This window comes from Grus americana, chromosome 4, assembly GCF_028858705.1.
Source record: "Grus americana isolate bGruAme1 chromosome 4, bGruAme1.mat, whole genome shotgun sequence".
Lineage (NCBI taxonomy): Eukaryota > Metazoa > Chordata > Aves > Gruiformes > Gruidae > Grus > Grus americana.
In genome coordinates, this window is record NC_072855.1 from 39,289,936 (window position 1) to 39,309,954 (window position 20,019).

The 20,019-nt window shown below is 35.9% G+C and overlaps 2 protein-coding genes across 9 annotated transcripts in view; one reads left to right on the plus strand and one right to left on the minus strand.

Moving 5' to 3' along the window:
- Window positions 1–3,282, plus strand: part of ASB5 (ankyrin repeat and SOCS box containing 5) — a 42,400-nt gene extending 39,118 nt beyond the window's left edge. For all 6 annotated transcript variants that reach the window (XM_054823828.1, XM_054823826.1, XM_054823829.1 and 3 more), the window contains 2 exons: window positions 1,124–1,315; window positions 2,668–3,282. In XM_054823828.1, coding sequence (XP_054679803.1) covers window positions 1,124–1,315; window positions 2,668–2,795 — 320 coding nt within the window. In that variant the 3' untranslated portion in view covers window positions 2,796–3,282. The remainder of the gene's footprint in view (window positions 1–1,123; window positions 1,316–2,667) is intronic.
- A 3,771-nt stretch (window positions 3,283–7,053) lies between these two features.
- The window catches only part of WDR17 (WD repeat domain 17), a 59,589-nt gene continuing 46,623 nt past the window's right edge, over window positions 7,054–20,019 (minus strand). For 2 of the 3 annotated variants that reach the window (XM_054824765.1, XM_054824763.1), the window contains 10 exons: window positions 19,844–19,943; window positions 18,682–18,821; window positions 16,360–16,380; window positions 15,228–15,339; window positions 14,369–14,510; window positions 14,178–14,280; window positions 13,203–13,304; window positions 11,522–11,617; window positions 11,153–11,336; window positions 7,054–9,485 (listed from right to left, as the gene is read on the minus strand). In XM_054824765.1, coding sequence (XP_054680740.1) covers window positions 9,366–9,485; window positions 11,153–11,336; window positions 11,522–11,617; window positions 13,203–13,304; window positions 14,178–14,280; window positions 14,369–14,510; window positions 15,228–15,339; window positions 16,360–16,380; window positions 18,682–18,821; window positions 19,844–19,943 — 1,120 coding nt within the window. In that variant the 3' untranslated portion in view covers window positions 7,054–9,365. The remainder of the gene's footprint in view (window positions 9,486–11,152; window positions 11,337–11,521; window positions 11,618–13,202; window positions 13,305–14,177; window positions 14,281–14,368; window positions 14,511–15,227; window positions 15,340–16,359; window positions 16,381–18,681; window positions 18,822–19,843; window positions 19,944–20,019) is intronic. The other variant, XM_054824764.1, reaches the window with a different exon arrangement.

The window sequence follows — 20,019 nt, forward strand, 5'->3', positions numbered from 1 at the left end:
TCTGGAAGTATTCTCAAATTGTTCATAATGAGAAGCGTGAGTTATTCAGGCTTCAAATCTAATTGCAGGCTTGTGATATTATTGTGATATTATTGTGATATTATTGTGATATTATTGTGATATTATTGTGATATTATTGTGATATTATTGTGATATTATTATATTTTATTCAAATGGGAACTAAAAAGGCAAAAATTGTTGATTCAGGGAGAAAAATTGGTACAGAAGCCAATTTTTGGTCTCACAGGATCCGTAATGCTTTCTTAAGAAGTCTGGGTTTTTCTTCTGCTAGAATAGCCTAGAAAACTGTTGGACAAAGTCAGTTTTAGGGAGACTAACAGCTAACCTATAAGGGAAATGCTTCTATACTAGCTAGTTTTGTTTAACTCTTGTATGGTTAATTCTTTCTTGAATATGAATATATTATTGCAAATTAATTTAGTCTTTTAATTTAAAATAAATTAGCAATTCCTTATTAATACAAAAGTGTAATAATTAGAATTCTGTGGATTGGGAGAATTAATGGTTTGGGTTTTTTTCCATGTTAGCTGTCTTGACTGTGTACCCCACCTTAATTAAAATTAAGTCCTTTATAGAAAAATCCTTGATAAAGATTGGATGGGAATCTATTTCAAACCCTTCGCCAGCTTAAACTCATGAAAAACTATAAAGCATCCCAGTTGTTAGATTCCTTCTTGAGGTGGTGTACGTACAAAAATATAAATACTAAGCTTCAGTTTAGTGATTCTTTTTAAAGACTTAAATAAGGAAAGTATATTTTTATGTAGTGCGAATTTTCATAAACATGTACTTTTGTATAATTAGGGCAACAGTGATGCTCACATGACCCAATTTGATTTTTCTTTTCCTTCATTTTATAAAGTATTTTCCTTCAAAATCTAGTTGTGTTTAGGTAATAAAACCTAGGATAAGTGTGTGGGTTAAAAAAACCCACTCTGATATGATGAGCTATAATGCTATGCAATAAAATTAATCAAGTGGCTAAATTCACTGTGGTATTCTAGGACAGTGGGGGTTTTGTTTGTTTTGTAACATCATCTTTACTCAATGACAATTTTAATTAATCTCTTCTTACATCTCTTTATGTGCATCTACCCACTAGGTGCCAATGTGCAGAAAGGAAAGCATTTGGAAACTCCACTCCATGCTGCTGCCCAGCATTCTAGTACAGAGATCGTAAACTTACTCCTTGAATTTGGGGCAGACATAAATGCCAAAAATACAGATTTTGAGAGGCCTGTTGATTTAGCTGCTCCAAGCAGTTTAGTGGAGAGACTGCTGCTTATCCATGAGGGTAAGTTTTACCTGTGCGCTTTTGCAACTGTAACTTGTATTCTTAATCCCCACCCCCCCGAAAATCTCCATCAACCCAAACAACTCATGTTATAGAAGCTAACATTGTGCTTTATCAAATTAATATATTAACATTCAGGAAAATACCTTTCTAACTATAAAAATACCCACTAATATTTAGTCGCAGGCCAAAGCCTGTTGACCAAGCAGCATCAGAATTTATACAAGCTGAAAAAGTATCATCTTGTGTTTATTAGGTGTTTACACAATTAGACATTAAAGCTACATTTGTATTGGCTGTTACAGACCTTGTTAAAAAGAAACAGAATATTTCAATTTCAGATTAAAAATATATTTAGTTTTGGCCAACTGTCCCAATATTTTTAAAAAATATTTTTAAGTGCATATAAAGCACTTTATTTTGATTGTAGGCAAAAAGTATATTAAGTTTCATTTTCTAAATTTTCCTGACTGAATTATAAGTACCTGAGAAATAGGAGTCGACGCTTAAGAGTCCCTTAAAACTCTTAAAGGTCTGTTGCCTTAGAGAGAGAGAAAATATCCCCCAAGGGGTTAGACTGACCTATGTACAGTGTAAAAATAAGCCACAAGACAAAGGCAGGAAATAAGCAGAGAAACTATGGCAATAACCATGGGCATCTTTTTAGAGGTGAACTGACAATTAGCATTGATTAATGTCTTCCTCCACAAAACATCTCTGTAGTCTGAATGCTGTTAAAAAACATCCCTAAAACCAGGTGGTTACCACAAAATTACCAAGGCTAGTAGGACTTTTAAAAGTTACAGCAAAGATGTCAAAAAAATGAATTGGCATGAAATATGTATGCCAGAGAAAGATAGCAGGGTGTTAATTTTGAGGGAGCAGGGAGACATCGAGGGACAAAGGCATTACCATGAACTAGTAAGACCACTAAACAGGGTCGAGGATCTCAGGGTATGTTGCCTGCTTATTCTTGTTGCAGTGATGCATTGATGGTGCCGTAGCATGTATTTCACCTGTTCTATGAGTAAAAAAAACCCAGCAAAACCAACCTACAGGTTTTTAAAGTTGTTGACATCAGATATTTTCTGGGAGCAGGTTTTTCATTTAAAAACACAAATTGTTTGCTGACCTGACCTTGCTTTTTTGAATATTTCCTTGATTATTAATAAGGTTTCATGAGCCCTAGTCTTTATCTTTGAGGGCAAAAAGGCAATGAAGGAAAAGGATAAATTTGTAAAATGTAAACTTTTTTTTTTTTTAGAAATCCCATTATTATGCAAGACTGTTGTAAAACAACATACTGGCTTTTATAGTTGTATAATTAAACTCCTTTCTTTTTTTGTTTGCAGCCACCCCATCTTCTCTTTGTCAGCTCTGCCGACTATGTATCCGAAATTACATAGGAAGAGCTAGACTGCATCTTGTGCCACAACTCCAGTTGCCAACAATACTGAAGAATTTCTTACAGTATAGATAAAATAGTAATTAACTTTTAGAAACTTGAATAATGAGTACTTTTTCTTCTTTCTGTTTATTGTACATTTTATCTGAAGAACTGCTGGGCGGATACAAAGCCTTTTGCATATTACTTAAATAAATATATGTATCTCTGACACCTGGCGTTGGTATATAATAATAATAATTGGGAGCCATTCAGCAACTGGTACCAAGGTGCTAACAGGGCTGAATTGAATAAGTGTGCTGATACTCTGGGAAATGATTGTATAGCTTAGCTTAACACTTACTAAATAGCTTTAGTGCTGTTCATTTTAATTGTATTTATACTTTTAAAATCTGTTTGACACACCTGAACCACAAAGAGTTTCTTCATTATTGTTTGTTAAGTTTGTCAGTTTGGAGTCATTATTTTATGTGTTTTTAAATTTCTATTGTTCGTGTACCTATAAATACTTGGTGATAGGTGCACTGTATACATTGATGAAAATAAAACAAATAGATGTAAATTTTTCTTCTTTTTCTTTATATAGATAAGTCATTAGTGACAGTGAGAAACTTCCTTTAATTTTCCTCACTGCCTGTGCTGTGAATTGGAATTATGCTGCTGTGAACATAATCACAATTTTTTCAGCCATGCACAGTTTATAGATTCTCTGTTTATTAGTACAGTTAGTAACTTTAAAAAATCCAGAGGAATATTCCCCAAAAGCCTAAATGCTGAGATACTTTTGATCTCCTCTTGTAAAACAGAATTCTCTGGGCTCTTTCCTTATCTGTGCATAACAATGCTGTATCAAAACTCACGGGCATATTAAATAATGATTTGCCTCAGAGGAAAAATTACCCAACTCCAAAGAGTCACTTTGGCAAGCTGAGCACCCAGAATGCTCTAGCAGGCATTTCTGTGATCAGGTTGAAATTTTATTGTTCAGCTCTAGCTAGAGAAGGAGTGCTGACATTAGAAAAACCCAAAGGACTTCTGTCTCGCTCATGCTCTGGCATGGTGAGATGATCAGTCATGTCAAAAAAGGTGGTCTGACTACTTCATCGAAACACAGCACTCCTTCTCTCAGCCTTTCCATTTGGTCGTCCTTTGAGAACAGATTACTTCCTCAGTGACTGATACTCCATTCCTGCAAATCGAAGCACGGGACACTTGAAAATTTATGACTTGCCCTTGGTGATTCACCCTCTTCCATTCCTTTTCAGTGACTCCTTTCAGTATTTATGTTCCTACTGGAAAGATGGTAAGTGAGGAACTAACTGTAGAGGAAGTTTTCACAGAGAAGAATGCTTACTCAGTTGCTAAATTATATCCACCTAATAAAGAAGCAGCTCTCTGACACCTGCCCTTGTAATCTTAACTTGCTCCTGTTCCCTGTAAAAACTCCAGTGAGGGCCTCTGCTGGGGTCCCTGTAAAGTCAGATGCAGCACTAAGAGGAATTGCTGAGGAGTCCATAATGTACATGCTCTGTAATGGTGCAAGTTGGGTGGTTTTGGTTTTCATCCAAAAACTGGTAATTTGTGGTTTTGTGTATAATACCATTAGTGTGATGTATAATACCATTACTGTGTATCACTTCAAGAAACAAGGAAGTGCCGAGCCAACCCTGGCACTGTTTTCCATGTAGAATGAGATCATTTAGACTCTCACCTTCAGGTGCGCACAGCGCTTTTTCAAGTTTGACTTGAGGAAAAGTGTTATTAAAAAAAAAAAAAAAGCTCCCTCATTCTATACAAGAAGATTAGTTTTCAGCAAGCACGGCTATTCTGCAAAACACCTGTTTGAAACAAAACTAGATTACGTTGGAAGGTTTGCTGAGAGTCACATCAGAGTCTGTGTCGTCTCATTGCAAATAGGCGTGCTCATGCTCTCACGGCATCTGCAATGTCTGTTCCCACCATTCCCACTGATCCTTGCCGTCATCCAAAGAGCAAACAAGATCATCTTAAGAGTTTACAGGTATTCTCTTTAATTCTATGGAATGGTAGCCTAGCTAGAAGGGTCATCCAGAACTAGTTTACAGCAATATTATGACTTCAATTCCAGGCAAAATGCAGTTGTCAACAAAATCTTTAATCTTTTGCTACCAGATAATTATATGAAAATAGAGTCACTTTGGCAACCTGAGCCAAGTTGGATGGGCATCACTTCTGTTACTATGTAACAGGGACAAACAAAATAGGGAATGGATGTTGTTGCCCTGGCAGGGCTATGTGCTGGAACAGGTCTCTGGCAGATCAGACCACGCTAATGCCACATACCAAAAATACGTAGTAATGAAATACCTGACATTAATGTTTGGTAACATTCTTTCCAAAAAATGACCCCTTGTTTAGCCAGAAATGAAAGGAAACAGGCTTGTTCCTCTTCTTATTATGTGTTTATACAACGAGGCTCTGATGGGTTGAATTCTTAATATGAAATAAATGTTAATAATGTATTCATTAGGAACCAGGATCTGAAGCAAACGTGTAACCATGTCAGAGCACTGCTCAACTCTACTACAGCACACCCAAGTTTGGAAGGAGCCTTCTTTACTGGCTGAAGTATCTCTTACTATATGAATTATTACAGCAGCAAAAAAGTATCGGGGACATTTTCAGAAAACTTGTAGTGTAGTATCTCGATGCTGCAAAGAAATCCAGCCCTGAGGAGACACACAGAGCCGGTACCGCACCGGCGTCTCAGCACAGGGAACACATTTGCGGTGCGTTTTTACGCCGGTGCTGCCCCCCGCGGGGCCGCTCCCGCCCAGGGGCCGCCCGGCAGCGCCCGCAGCCCCGCCGGGGGACGGAGCCATCGCCAGCACCGACCGGGCGGCGGCGGGAAGGGGGGTTCTGCCCCGCCGGCTGCACCCAGGCGCCGGGCCGGGGGGGCCCGGGAGCGGGAGCCGGTGCCAGAGGCAGCGCCCCCTTGTGCTGTCTCGGCGGGGGTTCTCCAAGGGGTACCTACGTGGTGGCGGAGAGCCTGTCGCGCTGCTGCCCCGCCGACGTCCAGAGCCTACGGAATCACACCCTCAGAAGATGGAAGTGCTTTAGCTTTAGGTATATATAGGGCTACAATGCTGCTTTCATAAGGAAAGAGGAGGCCTTCTTCTACTATCTATCTGTACAATTGTACTTCCCCCCCCGCATGTAGATTCCTCAGAAAGACGAGGCAAATCAGGTGTTTATTTCAAAGGAAACCAGCTGAAACAAGCTGGCAGCTTCTGTTAAGATGGATGCTTGGCACCTCCCAGGAGGCCACCGAAATAGATCAGCCAGAGTGGAGCTTTGAAACACAAATCCTATTCTAATTACAGTAGTGTTGACTACATCATCAACCACCCCAAAGTTAAGTTTACTGTCTGTTAGGGAACAATCCTCTTTTATGCAAAAAAATGGAAAATGTCTTTGAAATCATCATATTCCAAAATACAGCTTTTGTTATTATTCCTTAATTCCTGCAATACTGCAATTTACTTGTGTTTATAACATTGCTTTGCCTCATTTTGAGCTTCATTTCTTCCTAGAGCTGGCTTACTATTTTATCAGTGAATTTTTCTGACACAGATGTTACTGCTACAGCATTAGAAGCCACAAGGCAGAATTGTTACATGTGAAGTTTTCACTATGTCTGAAAGTGTACTTCACGTCTGCATATCTCCACCTATTGTGCAAATGCATACTGGTCTTCACAACTGCTTTTCTAAGTCTCTTCCCCACCCTGTGTTTTTATTAATTTTTATCTAGACAAAGATGATCCTGGATTTCATTTCCTTCCTACATAAACATGTAAGCTTCAAGGGTTGTTTTTTGTTTGCTTGGTTTTTTTTTAAAAAAAAACCTCACAAACTAATGCCTATTCTGAAAAAAGTATCTAGTTTTGTTTTCTGCATAAAGAATGGAGTTTCTTGCATTAGTGTCTCCTTAAATTGTTGTAATTCTGGATTTACCCAATGAAGAAATTCAACAACGTGGATTTAAAGTGTCATATCTCATTTCAAAGGCAGTCTTTGCTATAGGAAGAGTTTACAGCATGATAGATTTTTCTTGTTGTTTTGGAACCCACCTGGCAAAGTCCCACATGTGACTGCAGCCTGTGAAGCTTATAAACAGATTCTTTCAACATAACAACGAATTTGATGTTGTAGGGATAAAGTGATGTTAAACTTAACTGAGATTTAATAGTAATGGGAAAGCACTAGCTGTATAGCTTGATAAATTTGTTCTGTAAAAGTCATGTTTCTATTTGAATGAAGAGTCAAACAATCATTTGAAGACAAAGGATTCTTTAATATTAAGGGGAAATATCTGTATTTGACTAGCTGTGCCAGACAATGAAGTCACACATTAGCAAACAATCTGAAATTATTTTTGAAAATGATGAATCTATAGTTTGACCGTTGCAACCACAGGTGTAGCAGTAGACACAATTACAACCTTTCTTCCATGTTCCCCTCACTCACCACATGGGGTACAACCACCTTAAAGAAAATGCAACCTCATTTTATTCACAATGACTGTTACTTGGTGAATTCCCAACATAAAAAGTGCCCTTTGGCTTAATTTTTGTATTTCAGCAATGAAGGAGTTCTTAATCCTCACTCTCCAATTTAAAGAGGCAGTAGATTTGTCTAAGATTCCATGTTAAGGCACAATTTATGCACAACAAATTGATGTGGTTATACTACATATTGTAAGATATTTAATCTGTGAAATATCAGTAAAAATCCTTAGGACACAGCAAAAAATTTTAAATTTAGTAGAGTGGTAGTTGAGTCAATCATTGGTCATGGGGCTGCATGTTCAATTCCTACCTTTGCTCTCCAATTCTGTATTAACAACTTCTACACATAAGGTTGTACAATTTACGTGCTAAGACATAGCTATAGTCTTTCATTTGACAGAAGAAACCCATCAGGTACTGACTGCTAGAAAATTCTTTCAAAAACTATGAATTTTTATTTGTGAAATCCAACTCTCATTCCCCAAGCTCCACACAGTTAAACAAAGGAAAACATTTTCCAAACAATACCTGCAAAGAGTAAAACATTCTGTTCCAACATCCAAAGTATGTACAAAAATGTTTTTGTAAAGGTTACAAAACAGCTAAGCTTTGCCCCCAGCATATTCTTACACCAGAAACCCTGTAATAATACTCTAGAACATTGACAGAATGAACTTTTAACTTTTTAAAGAAAAATACCCCAAAAATGGAAATTTTTTATTTCTAATCTCCATCCCACCTTTCCAGCACAGTGGCATTGTTATTTCTAGTTAAATGAGGGCATTGCTTACCTCTATAGTGAGGATTTTGTTGGACAGTCTGCTAAAAGAGATCTTGTGTTATTTCCAGTTCTACAACAGTTTCTCTTGAAATAGTTCTGCCAATTTTTAATTGCAACTCTTTTACATTTTATGTAACTATCAGGATTTTTAAATTTATTCTACAGCAGCAGCAAAAAATATAACTGATAAAGAAGATTTCTGATTGTGTGGCATCAATTAAGCTAATAAAGAATATTATAACCATGGCATTTTTTCTACAGGTAATTCTGATTATAAGAATTATTAGTAAGAATAATTATTAATAAGAATAGGCATACGATTTGTCTTATGATAAAATTATATACTAGACACAACTTTAAAACTTAAATATTCTTAGTATCCTATTGCCATAATTTTCTTTCCATTTGAGCACAGCTTTAGTAAATAAAAATATATGCACAAGTATTTACTTCTGGTCTGTCATACCAATATGTATATATTTATAACTAATACAAAATGTAAAAAGAAAACAAGTATTTTAAATGTACATAACATTTAAATAATTTCAATACATTTGCTGTTTGTTCCTTACAAACCCTTTATTTAAAAAAAAGGTTTTATAAATATATTTTAGCTTCCAGTGAAAGTATAAGGGGGACAGTTGCCAAAGATGAACTTATTGGAAAATAGAATTTTATAATCTAGATATTCAAATATTCAAACCTATCTAAACAAAACATTAGTAAACATCTTTGTACTGCTATTAAAGCACAATAACTAATGGATGAAAAAATAATTTAAGAACTTTTTAAACTTTACTTTTGCTATAGAATCCTGTGTGTAAAAATTAGTTAAAATTAAAAAGGGGGACACAATGTGTGAAACAGCCACAGGATCCCAGTTATTCTAAAAACAGGTTGCAGTGGCTGTCAATAAAGTCATTCTATTATTATGTATTTGAACGTGTGTTTATGGATTTCACAGTTTGTTATCAGTATTGTGATAGTGTGCTGACAGTTGCTTACTTCCTTTACAAGGCATCTGTTTACACAGAGTTGAGTGAAATACGTCTATATTGTCTGACAACGCTATTCTTATTTAAAAAAAAAAAAGAGACATGGCTGTCTATGAAGTTAAGACTTTTTTTTTTCTTTGGATTCTCAAATAACTTTTTCTTTGGATTATCAACAAATCTTTGTATAGAAATCCTTTTCTTGTTCTCATTTTACAATTTTCAAAGTCCAAGTAATTGCCCTTTGACAAATCAAGGTTAAATCCATATTAACCTCCACAGCGTTATTTTAAGTACTACAAAGTACAGAGGAAAGCACCTCATCAAAATGGGTTAAGTCGTATTCCTGTTCCTAGTGGTGAAAAAGGATTCACTTTGGCCCACATCAAAGCATCATTCAGTGAAACAGCAGATTTTCCATCTTCAAGGAAGAACACTGGACCCTGCACAGCAAAAGTGTTTGGGAAGGGAAAGAAAAAGAAAGTACACGTGTATTGTGTAAAGGCTACCGCAACAGAGAGCACAGTTTGGTTTATCTAAGTAGGACATGAAAGCCTGATTTACAACTATCATCTACATTCGTGCAAAAATTGTACCCCACCACCTTAAAGCTTTGATAATAGTTACACATTATAAATACAGTGAACTTGTTGTGTTCCAAAATCTGGAGACCCAACATTTCATAAGTCTTGAATTTTTAGTTTTTTAATAATTGTAGTATTTTATATAAGTTTGTCATTTATTCCAGAGTTAAATTTAGCCTGAATTAGAGTCTGAGATAACAAGTGTTATTTCAGAGTACTGTACATATTTCATTGTATCTGTCACTACCTGCGCTGATCTGTGCAATTCCCAATCTACAAAAACACCATGCCTTCATGAATTGTTCGAAAACATACAGTCTACATGCAGTCTGCATAATAATTTCAAATGTACACTATGGAAAGCAAGAAAGACAAAATACTAGTTTATCTGATGGAAGAAGAGCTATTTGCCAATTTCTTCATTTAACAAAATATGATCTCAAAGCCGCAATTTAGTTTAAGTGCCTTCTTAAAGAGCCATGCTCTTCGAACTCTGCTACTTAAAACTTGTAAACCCAAGCAATTAGGCTATACCTCAGTATTAACTAAGTGATTTGTGAGTTGCTCTACATGCCTAAAGCAATGACTCCTAATGTTCACTGATCCAGAAATAAGGATATTGTAGATGACAAGGCAGTGATACTGTATTTGCTATTCTTGTTGAACGGATTCTAAGCAAGTGTTGAGAGCATAGCAAGAGACCATTGGTCTAATGTGCAAGTGCTGGCACCAAGTTTTCTTTACACTAGATAGTGTGCAGTTGTGAATTTTGTTTACCTCAAAAATCCCGCTAGCGTTTTGCAATCTCCAATTTCTGATGCAAAACCATCCCTCTTAATCCCTGAGCAACACTGTTACTCTTTGGGCTGGCATCTTGCACTGGACAGAGGAAACAGACTTAGCCTCATGTAAGAGAGTAAATTCACACCGAGGCACTGTCTGGAGACAGGAGCCTGAGAGCAGTGTTTTCAGGCTCCGTCAATTTTCCTTTTATGGAAATAACAACCTATACCCAAGAGGTGTTATAAGGATTAGTACTTTTTGATTGTTAAGCTCTATGTGAGTGATGAATACATATATTTGAATATTTAGTCTTCAAATATTGGGTTTTAATTAATCATGAATTACAAGTTTTATAGCATGCATTTCCATAATGATAAATATTAACAACAGAATAATGTTAGTATGTGGTTGAAAATAAATACTGCCTGCTACCACACCACAGCTTGAATAAAACCCAGGAGATTAAGTTACCTGCACTTTAGAACATTTGGCAAAGGAAATCTGTCCTTCCCATGGAAATTAATACAATTTGAATTGGGAAACTAGGCAATTATTTGATTGGACAATTCTTCTACATAGCCTTTCTTATATAGATGTCGTCAGCAGTTGTCCTCTAACTTCTGCTACTGTGTGTGACAACAGGGAAAACATTTTTCCTCCCAAATGATGGGAAGGACCTTAGATTTATGGCAACCTCACAGATAGTCAATGCTGTCACTGAGAAAGAATGCCTGAAACCGTACCTGTATCCTTAGCCCTGTCAAACAAGAGATGTGAACATCTGAATGACTGGGAAGATTTGATCCAGTGACATAGTCTGGCCCAACCATTCCTTTCAGAGGCTCCTCTTTTATTCGTGATATGAGCATCGAATACACCGTCCTCTGCAATTCAGATGGTGGGGTGCATGGCAATTCATCAGTCGGCCTATGAACAAAACACACTTGTTTTTCAACTATACATCTTAATTTGTGTTAGAAATTAAGAGCCACAAAGTACTTATGTTTTACATTCATATTCAGATTTTACCAAGGAAATAAATACTGTATTTACAACTAAACATTTAAGTACTAATAGTCTCATTCATGGTAATTTTAGATTTTTCCACCTACTTGTTGAATTGAGTACAAGCTCTCCATGCATCTAGTTCCTCAGAAAGCTGTTCAATTTTCAAAGGTACAGATACTTCCCGTCTTTTTAAAAGCTGACTGAAAAGGAATGCAAATAATTAAAGTCAAAATTAATTCCAACAATGAATATTTTCTTAAAAGAAAAACAAGATAGTAGTATTATAAAACTATTTTTGATTGGATATGGAAATTTACAAAAATGAATTGATCCTTCATGATAATCACTACATTAAACCTTAGAAATATTAAATTACTAAATATAAAAGTATACCTTTTCATTTAAGTTTGATTTTACACCTTCTTATTTAAGCTTGTCTTTAATTAGCTCTATTTTTTTCTTTATATTTTAGCAATGACAACTTTACGAAAATTAAGGGACCATTTTGCCTATATATAGTAGATATAGCAGTAGATATGATAAAAATACAGTTAGAGTAACATGGTTCAATGCACGTTCTGGGACAGCCTTGTTTCACCTGATCACTTGTGGAAAACCATTTCAAAACCCTTGCAAGTCAATCCATTTTTTATTTATAAAAATATAATACAAGGGACAGTTACTACTTGACCTAATTCATCAAGCTTCCATTTGTGCTGGGATGCATTAAAGATATACAGCTTAAGCATATAACTGTCCAGTTCAAGACAGGCTGGAACCTAAAAATCTATTAAAATATTGGGCAATCTGAGGAAAAAAAAAAACCAAACCAAACTTAGAGTAATATTGTTCTGTGGTTCTTTAAATCCCAGGAAAACATAAAGCTTGACAGCCAAAGTATCACAAACTGAGTCTCAACAATGGCTTGTAGGGAGTTCTGATAAAATATCAGAAGGTGTAGGAAAGCTCACAATTCTAGTAAGGTTTGAAAGGACTGGACAATATATATGCAACATTTATTCTTGATGAAGAAATAAATGAGCTGAAATTGTTAGCAAAGCTACAGTGGTCAGTTAAAGCAGCTAGTGGAGCAGTAACAGCTAGAACACCACCAACACAGTTTGAACTATGAAATCAGTGACAACTTGGAGCTGACCATGCTACCCAGCAAATCAGGATTTGACAGTCCCAAAAGGATTTGACAGTCCCAAATTGTGAGGGAGAAACAGAAATTACCTGGATAGTAGTATTGTTACCAAACCAGACAGAAAAACTAAACAATCGTGGTTATACTCTGAGGAAGGAATACTAAAGTATTGTATGTAAGCCTATTTTATTTACCAGATAAGACAAAGATTATTGATCTTAATCTTTCTCCATTCAAATCCAAGTTGGTCTGTTCAAGTTTGGCCAAGCCGGATTGGGCTGGGTTAAAGCCAACTCTGGTCAAGTCAAGTGGGCTGGGTCAAGTCAACCAAGTCTGGTTGCATCAAGTGGGCCAAGACAGGTCATATGAAGTGAGCGAGGTTAAGTTAAGTGGGTGAGCACAAGTCAAGTCAATTGGGTCAGGCTGAGCTGGTTCAGGTCAGTCAAGTCTAGTCAAGTGAGCCTAGTCAGGTGAGCTCAAGTCAGGTGACTGGCTGGGGTTGAACTGGGTCAAGTGGGCAGGACTAGGCCAGACTAAGTGGGCTAGGTCAAGTGTATCAAAGCCTGGGAATGTTAGGCATTGGCATACACCGTAATAGGGACTGAGATTTCTCAGTGTTACTGAAAACATAATATTACCTTGTATACTCATAAAGTGCAGGTACAATGCTATTGTACTGTCTTCTGATAGCAAGCAAAGCCCCAACGTAACCACATAAAATCAGCAACTCATTCCGAAACCTATAAATGGAAAAGTATTAATCATTAACAAGCATTTGCAAAAACATTAAACCAAATTCATATTCAAATTATAATTTTAAAACCTAATTTAACCATCCATCTTTTGTGAAGAATATACATTTGCTGATTATGCTTACTTTCTGTGTAATGTAATCATTAAAACAGACTCAATCTGCTATATATTGATCTCAATTACTAAATTTTAAATAGCATATACAACACAGTTATTAAGCACAATCATGTAAAGTTACAAAAACAGTATCACTCATCTCTTACGTGATAAAACTCCAAATGTAAATAAAATTGCCCCACATATTAGTGCGGACTTCAGTTTCACCAAGTGTCCCCACAGGCCACGGATAAATGTTGAGCTTTTTGCTCCTTTTAGTTCTTCACATGCACACTTGCGCAGGCACTCAGGCCTAGCTGCAGCTCCCTGTCATAAAGGTGAACCACAGTTATCCAACTATTTTAGAGTTAATTCTGAGAATGACAGCTCAAATTTCCTTAACACTTTGACATAAAAAACCATATTATGTGTGGTACCACTGCTCTTTTTTTTCAGGAAGCTGAAACCTGATCAGCTCAAAATCAGATTCTTCAAATGGGACCAACATTGATTCACCCATTGTAAATTCCCCACAAAGAAAGAAGCAGTAAAATATCTTTTTTCTTCTTGCTAAACCTTGAAAACTTAGGAAAATTCCACATTCTGTTCTCTAGATTAGGAACTAGCCTGCTTGTTGCAATTTTTTTGTACCCGTCTTCTGGTAAACAAAAAATTATACTAACAGTGTGCACATGTATTTTTTTAATTCCAAAAGTTCCCTGTAATGAAACTTCCACTTCTAAAAGTAAAGAAAATATACTCACTCACTACATTTATGCAACACTAATCGTTCAGTGCGTATGTAACTTAGCAGATCAAGATATGGACAGACTGAATCTAAAGTCCAATCTGAGCCACAAAGTTGTTCTGTTGAAAAATAGAAACAACAAAATCTCAAGAGACAAGCTATACAAATGACTGATGCTTTAAAAGGTTTCTTCATCCAAGTACCTACCTTTCACGTATTGAATGCCAATAGGGAGAGCCTTTTCAGGTTCTGCGCTTAACAGATAGTACTTTATAGTTTCAAATATATCCCCATCTGCCTGAATTGTCTCTGCCAATCGCATACATTCTTCTACATCAGGAAGATTGCACTGGAAAACAAAGATTTTGCCAAAGAATCATTGTCACGTTCAAGCAATTCTCTAAGATGCCGAGAAATATTGAAGTTCGCACCTAACAATAAGATCAAACTCTCTCTGAAAGAAGAGTCATTGTTTCAAGGGCACACTTGCATATAATGTGCATTAAGCCATCTACATCAGAGAACAACACAGGAGGAGAAGGTTCTGTAACTTTATTTAAGCAGTATCAGTTTCCATTGCTAATGTTTTTGTGAACTATTGCTTAATAGATGTGCAGTCCAAGTTGAACATTAAGGGAGTTAGTGGAGCAGACCCTTCTGCTGCTGAAGGGGAAAGGGAGGATTTAAGGACATTACAGAGATAAGATGTAAAACAATTCAGGATAGTACAGAAAGCTGATCTGCCAAGACATGATTAGGCTGCACTTTAGTGGTGATGAAGTTATACATCATACTGATAGGTAACTCTGAAGATCATAAGCTACTTCAGGAAGTACCTTGTGTCATAGAAAGACTACACAGAGTAAAATTAAAGAACTAAAGTTCTTCTTGTGCAATACAGAAAATAAAGTCAATGAAGACTAAAAGAGCAAAAATGAACATGTAACATATAAGAGTGTGACAAATTCATTTTACAGATTTATTTGGTTTTAAATTTTCTGAAATTAGTAAACAAATCAATACATAACCTCTTCATAGCATTCAGGTAAATTCTTTTTCATTGTACCTTTTCATGCAGGTCATTTATTTCTGCTACGCATCCAGGATAAAAAGCACATAGTTTTACTAACTGCAGTTTATTATCAGGAATCATCATAAGAAGATCAGCTGCTAAATCCCTGCACAAACAGAAGATGAATGTTATTACTCTTGCTGGTTTGCAATGGGAGGAAACTCTGTTTTCTCTTTTACATTCCTTTTATAACAAAGGGTTTTCTGAAAAAAGCTATTATTTCCAGAGAAGAGCAGAAGCAACCTCAGTCTCTAAGACTATTTTGGTGCAATAAATGAGGCTTAATCTATTAATCTTTTTTGAGAAGTCATGTGTTAATTTTCCATTGCTTTAGTTGGTTGAATTAAACAGCTACAGCTGTGCAATCCTCAAGCATCAGAACCACCTCAAAATGAAATGGAAGAATATGTGAGCACGGATGGGAAGGAAGAGTAGGACCTATCTAATTTGAAAGAAGGAAAGATGTTAATGTGGCTCTGTGTCATGAAACCATCCTCAAACTTCCAGGCTTCTAGAGTTCCATGACATCGGCAAAAAGCACCTCTCAGTCATCGAGAATGGCTAGCGCTTCTGTGACATTAAAAAAAAAGAGAGATTATACAAGGAAAGAATGTGATACCTATTTTCACCCTTCTGAAAGGAAAACTGTGTTTTGGAAAACTGTTTTAGCAACCTGACATTTCTATTCCTAACTTTTTTTTTTTTCTATATTCCTATTTTTTTACCATTTGTTACCCCCTCAACACAACAAGCAGCTGGAGGGAACAAATGTAAATATTAATAAGTTATTTTGAAACAATTATTCTATTGAGCTTTTAATGACTGGTTATTCCAGTTGTTCTGTGACTCTTCTACTCATGCAGACATCATTTGTCCTGTGACTCACAAAATCGACTTGCCCCTGTGTAAGGCAAAAAGTCTACTGAGTTGCCCTGGATTTTCAGAATGTGGTCCTTGTCTTAAAAATGTTCAAGTAAGCTACTGTCCAATATTTGCAACTGCTTTCTATCCCACTTTCAAGTATTGATCATAATTAAAAAATTAGACCACTTAGTTTAAGCTTATTTTTAGCATTAGTAAAGTCACAAGCTTTTCAAATCTCTCTTTCTATAAACAAGCAAAATACCTGTATCCAAGTGATGGAAAGCTAAAAAGAAGACATTGAAACAGTAATGAACAAAATTTTGGTTTGTATTCTTACTTTACAGAGGAAAAATCTAATAGAAAATAATTAAACTACACCAGCAGATCTAAGGGTCAGGTTAACCAATTTTGTTTAACAACAACAACAAAATCTTTCCAATGCCTTTTGACAACCTAAAGAAGCTAATGCCAAAAGGTCTTTGGAAAAATCTGTTACACTATTACCATGCAATAGCCGCTTTTCCAAGAAATAGAAAGGCTCATTCAGTATATAGTATATTTCACAAGTTCTTAAACTATTTTCAAGATCAGTTACTCACAGGTACTCATCTTCATAGGCAATTTAAATATTTTTTTAAAGTGAGTAGAAATTGCTCAGCCAAAAAACTGAAATCAAATGTTCATTTAAAAAAAATCCAAAGAAGCCTTCATATAATGGTCTACAAATTGTGTTACCTGGAATGTTTTTTTAAGAATCAAACTGAAACCACTGTCAGTAAAAAGAACAAAATCAAGTGACTGAATACTGCATATGCAGACTCAGCATCTCAAGTAGAATACCACTAGCCTTCTGAATAGCAGAAAGTTGCTTTTAACAGTGTTTAGGTGCTAAACATAATTAAAATGAAAATGGTGTTCTTAAAGACTCATACATTTTCCCAAGGCTGTAGATTTGGAAAGATGGGGAAGGGTATGAATGTTTAAGTTTTGACCTTTTTGCTTGGATTTTATATTTTTAGAAGTGCTCTAAAATATAAAATCCAAGAAAAAAAAAAAAGACAAAACCTCAAAAAACATTCCACCAATAACTGATTTCATTACTAACCCATCAAGGTCCTTTTGGCACTCCCTGAAGTATCTACAAGTAAGTTTGTCTCTACAATGAAATGTTTCCAATTGATGGATATCCCTAAGCATAACAACCAGTAAAACCAAAAAAGGGAGCCATTCAAATATCAGAGGCCCTTGAACTCCAGCTTCCCCATACATGATCTTATACATGCAGTGGACCAAGGGGATTTTGCTGTGCCAGTAGCTCCATGTTAAGAGATTCAGGAATACCTGATCTTTTCCTACAGAGTAGAAAAATATTCTGCAATGGCTGCAAATTAGAATCCAGGATTGCAGGGTGTACCTGTAATAGGTGTTCAGGATAGCATATGAAACCCACTGACAAATCCAGATGTATACTTGGGCAATATGCAGTACGCCAATTTAAAATTTTATTCCGTATACCCACGTAGACTTCAGTGTACACATGCTGTAAGTCTGCAGAAGTTTTATGTACATACAGGTAAATGCCCTACTATTATAAGTATTTGTTACAGCACCAAGATCAGAACAAGCTTTTGTTATGGAACTGGAAAAAATATACACTGTATAAACAGCCTTGTTAGAATTGGTGCAATGCAGACATGCTAAATCATTGCAAAAACCAAAGCAGTAAATCATTCATTTCTTATTTTATCTTTTTCTACACCACTTCATTGTCTAAGGCTAAATGCTCTGTAGAGAGGAGTTCCATTATGTTTCTCTCAGGCTACCTCTAGATGCTTAAGCAAATACCAACTGTAACAAAAAACCTGATGCTCAATTGCAATATCTGTTTAAGCACACATTTTCTATGAAATGTTAATTCTGAAACACCTGTACTGCTGCCAAATATACCTTAAAATTATTTTCTGCTTTTCATAGGTAGATAAAACACAGACCAAAACTGTATCCTTCAAGGTAAAACCACTACAAGGAGGAAAAGAAAATTTAGCAGTTTCCCCTGTATGCAACAGGGAAATGACCTACTGCAGAATTAAGTAGCAATCTTGTTTCACCCTTAAATCTTGTCACCTGTCTTGTATTCCCAATACAAAATAATTCCTCAGTCTCTTAGGTTTTCATATTTTTCAAGCAAGTACTTAAAAAAAAAAAATCACTTCACAGATCCTGCTTAAGCTTCTGTTCCTTTTGACTTTATAATTCAATTCTAGCTTTACTTTGTCTGAAGCAGGCATTTTCACTCAGTACTATGCTACCTATTGCCCAAGTATGTAGGTTTTTTTCAGCAGGTTTCATACTGTTTGCTAACGACTCTTCTCTCATTTGCAATGCATACATAATGTATTTTGAGATTAGAGCAGAACATTTGTATGCCCTGTGCTTCAAAGGTCTAATACAGCAATTCTTATTCAAGCAGCAATTCTTATTCTATCTGCCAGTGGTGGTTTGGTGTCTATAAGTTTCAGAATGAAACATCTTTATCATTTTGTCAGGGGAAAAAAAAATCTTCTTTGGATTAAGAAATTCTTACCATGTTGTTACTGTCATACATTTTCTTGCTAGTAATTCTAGGGCATAATGTGTTGCTTGTGCTGCACTTTCTCCTAAGACAGTACCCACACTGATTGCCAACTCCAGTTCATTTCCACGAATCAGGTTTGCCATCGCAAGCTTGCTCAATGAAAAAATTATATCATTAAGGGACACAGGCATTCTGGGGGATTCACCATGTTGAGCATATTACATTCATTTATGAGACTGCTTTTTACAGAAGGAAAAAATATGCATTAACTAAAGCAACTTTATAAAATTTAGGTCTCTTGAATGACTCAATAATTGTGCACCATGTGTTAATGAGTTTCTAAATAACCAAATCCATTTCCTTTAGCAGAATCATTCCTTTATTTAACCAAAGGGGTTACATATACATAAAATACATGATAGCAATTCCTCCTAGGCTTAAGTAAGGGCGCTAACTTTCAGAGTACATATTTTCCCTCTCTTTTGATGAAAGGAGACTCAAAAAAACCAGACAACCAAACCAGGAAGGATCTCCTGTTTTTACCCTTTCTGGGCAACTGGAGATGCTGATAGGCATAGAAGAATATTAAAGAGTAAGAGACTACAAAACAACTTGAAACATGTCTATTTTAAAATACAGGCATTAACTGATAATTGCTTTTTCTCTGAACAGCTCATTAAGATGGAATTTTACTCATTTTGGGGGATAAAGGAGGAAGAACATGTTGGGTCAGCAACAACAAAATCCAGAGAGAATGAGGAAAATAAACAATTTGCAAAACTACAAACAAAATTAAAACCTAAAAAGGTTTCCTACGTGTCAGCCCTACTTTTGTGCTGAGGGGTAGGGGTTTTTTTCCCCTATTAACTTCACCATTTAGACTGCAAATTCTTCAAGGCAGAGATTGCATCTTTTGTAGCACAATGGAGTTCCAGTTCTGAATGGGTCTTTTGAGTCACCATAAACAGTAATTTAACAGACTCAGGGGAGTTTTGCTACTAACTTCAATATTGTAAAGATCAAACTCTCTATATGAATATATACAAAGGAAATACCAAGTCTAAGTAATACATTTTAGAATGTGGTACACACATTTTAAAAAAATAGTTACTGTGTGGAGATGTAAAAAGGAAGTTGGCCTTTCCATAGTTAAATAGAAAAAAAAAATTACCTCTATATTTTCAACAGCCAGATGGCAACATGCTGCAAGCACTGCATGGCCATCCTGGAAATACCATTCTGCCAGTTCTTTACTGACCTTGTGCAGGAGTCTGCAAAAACAAAACATTAGTTCTGCAAGGTCACTAAAAGGTTGGAGTTCTTTGGCTCTTAATTTATATAGAAGTC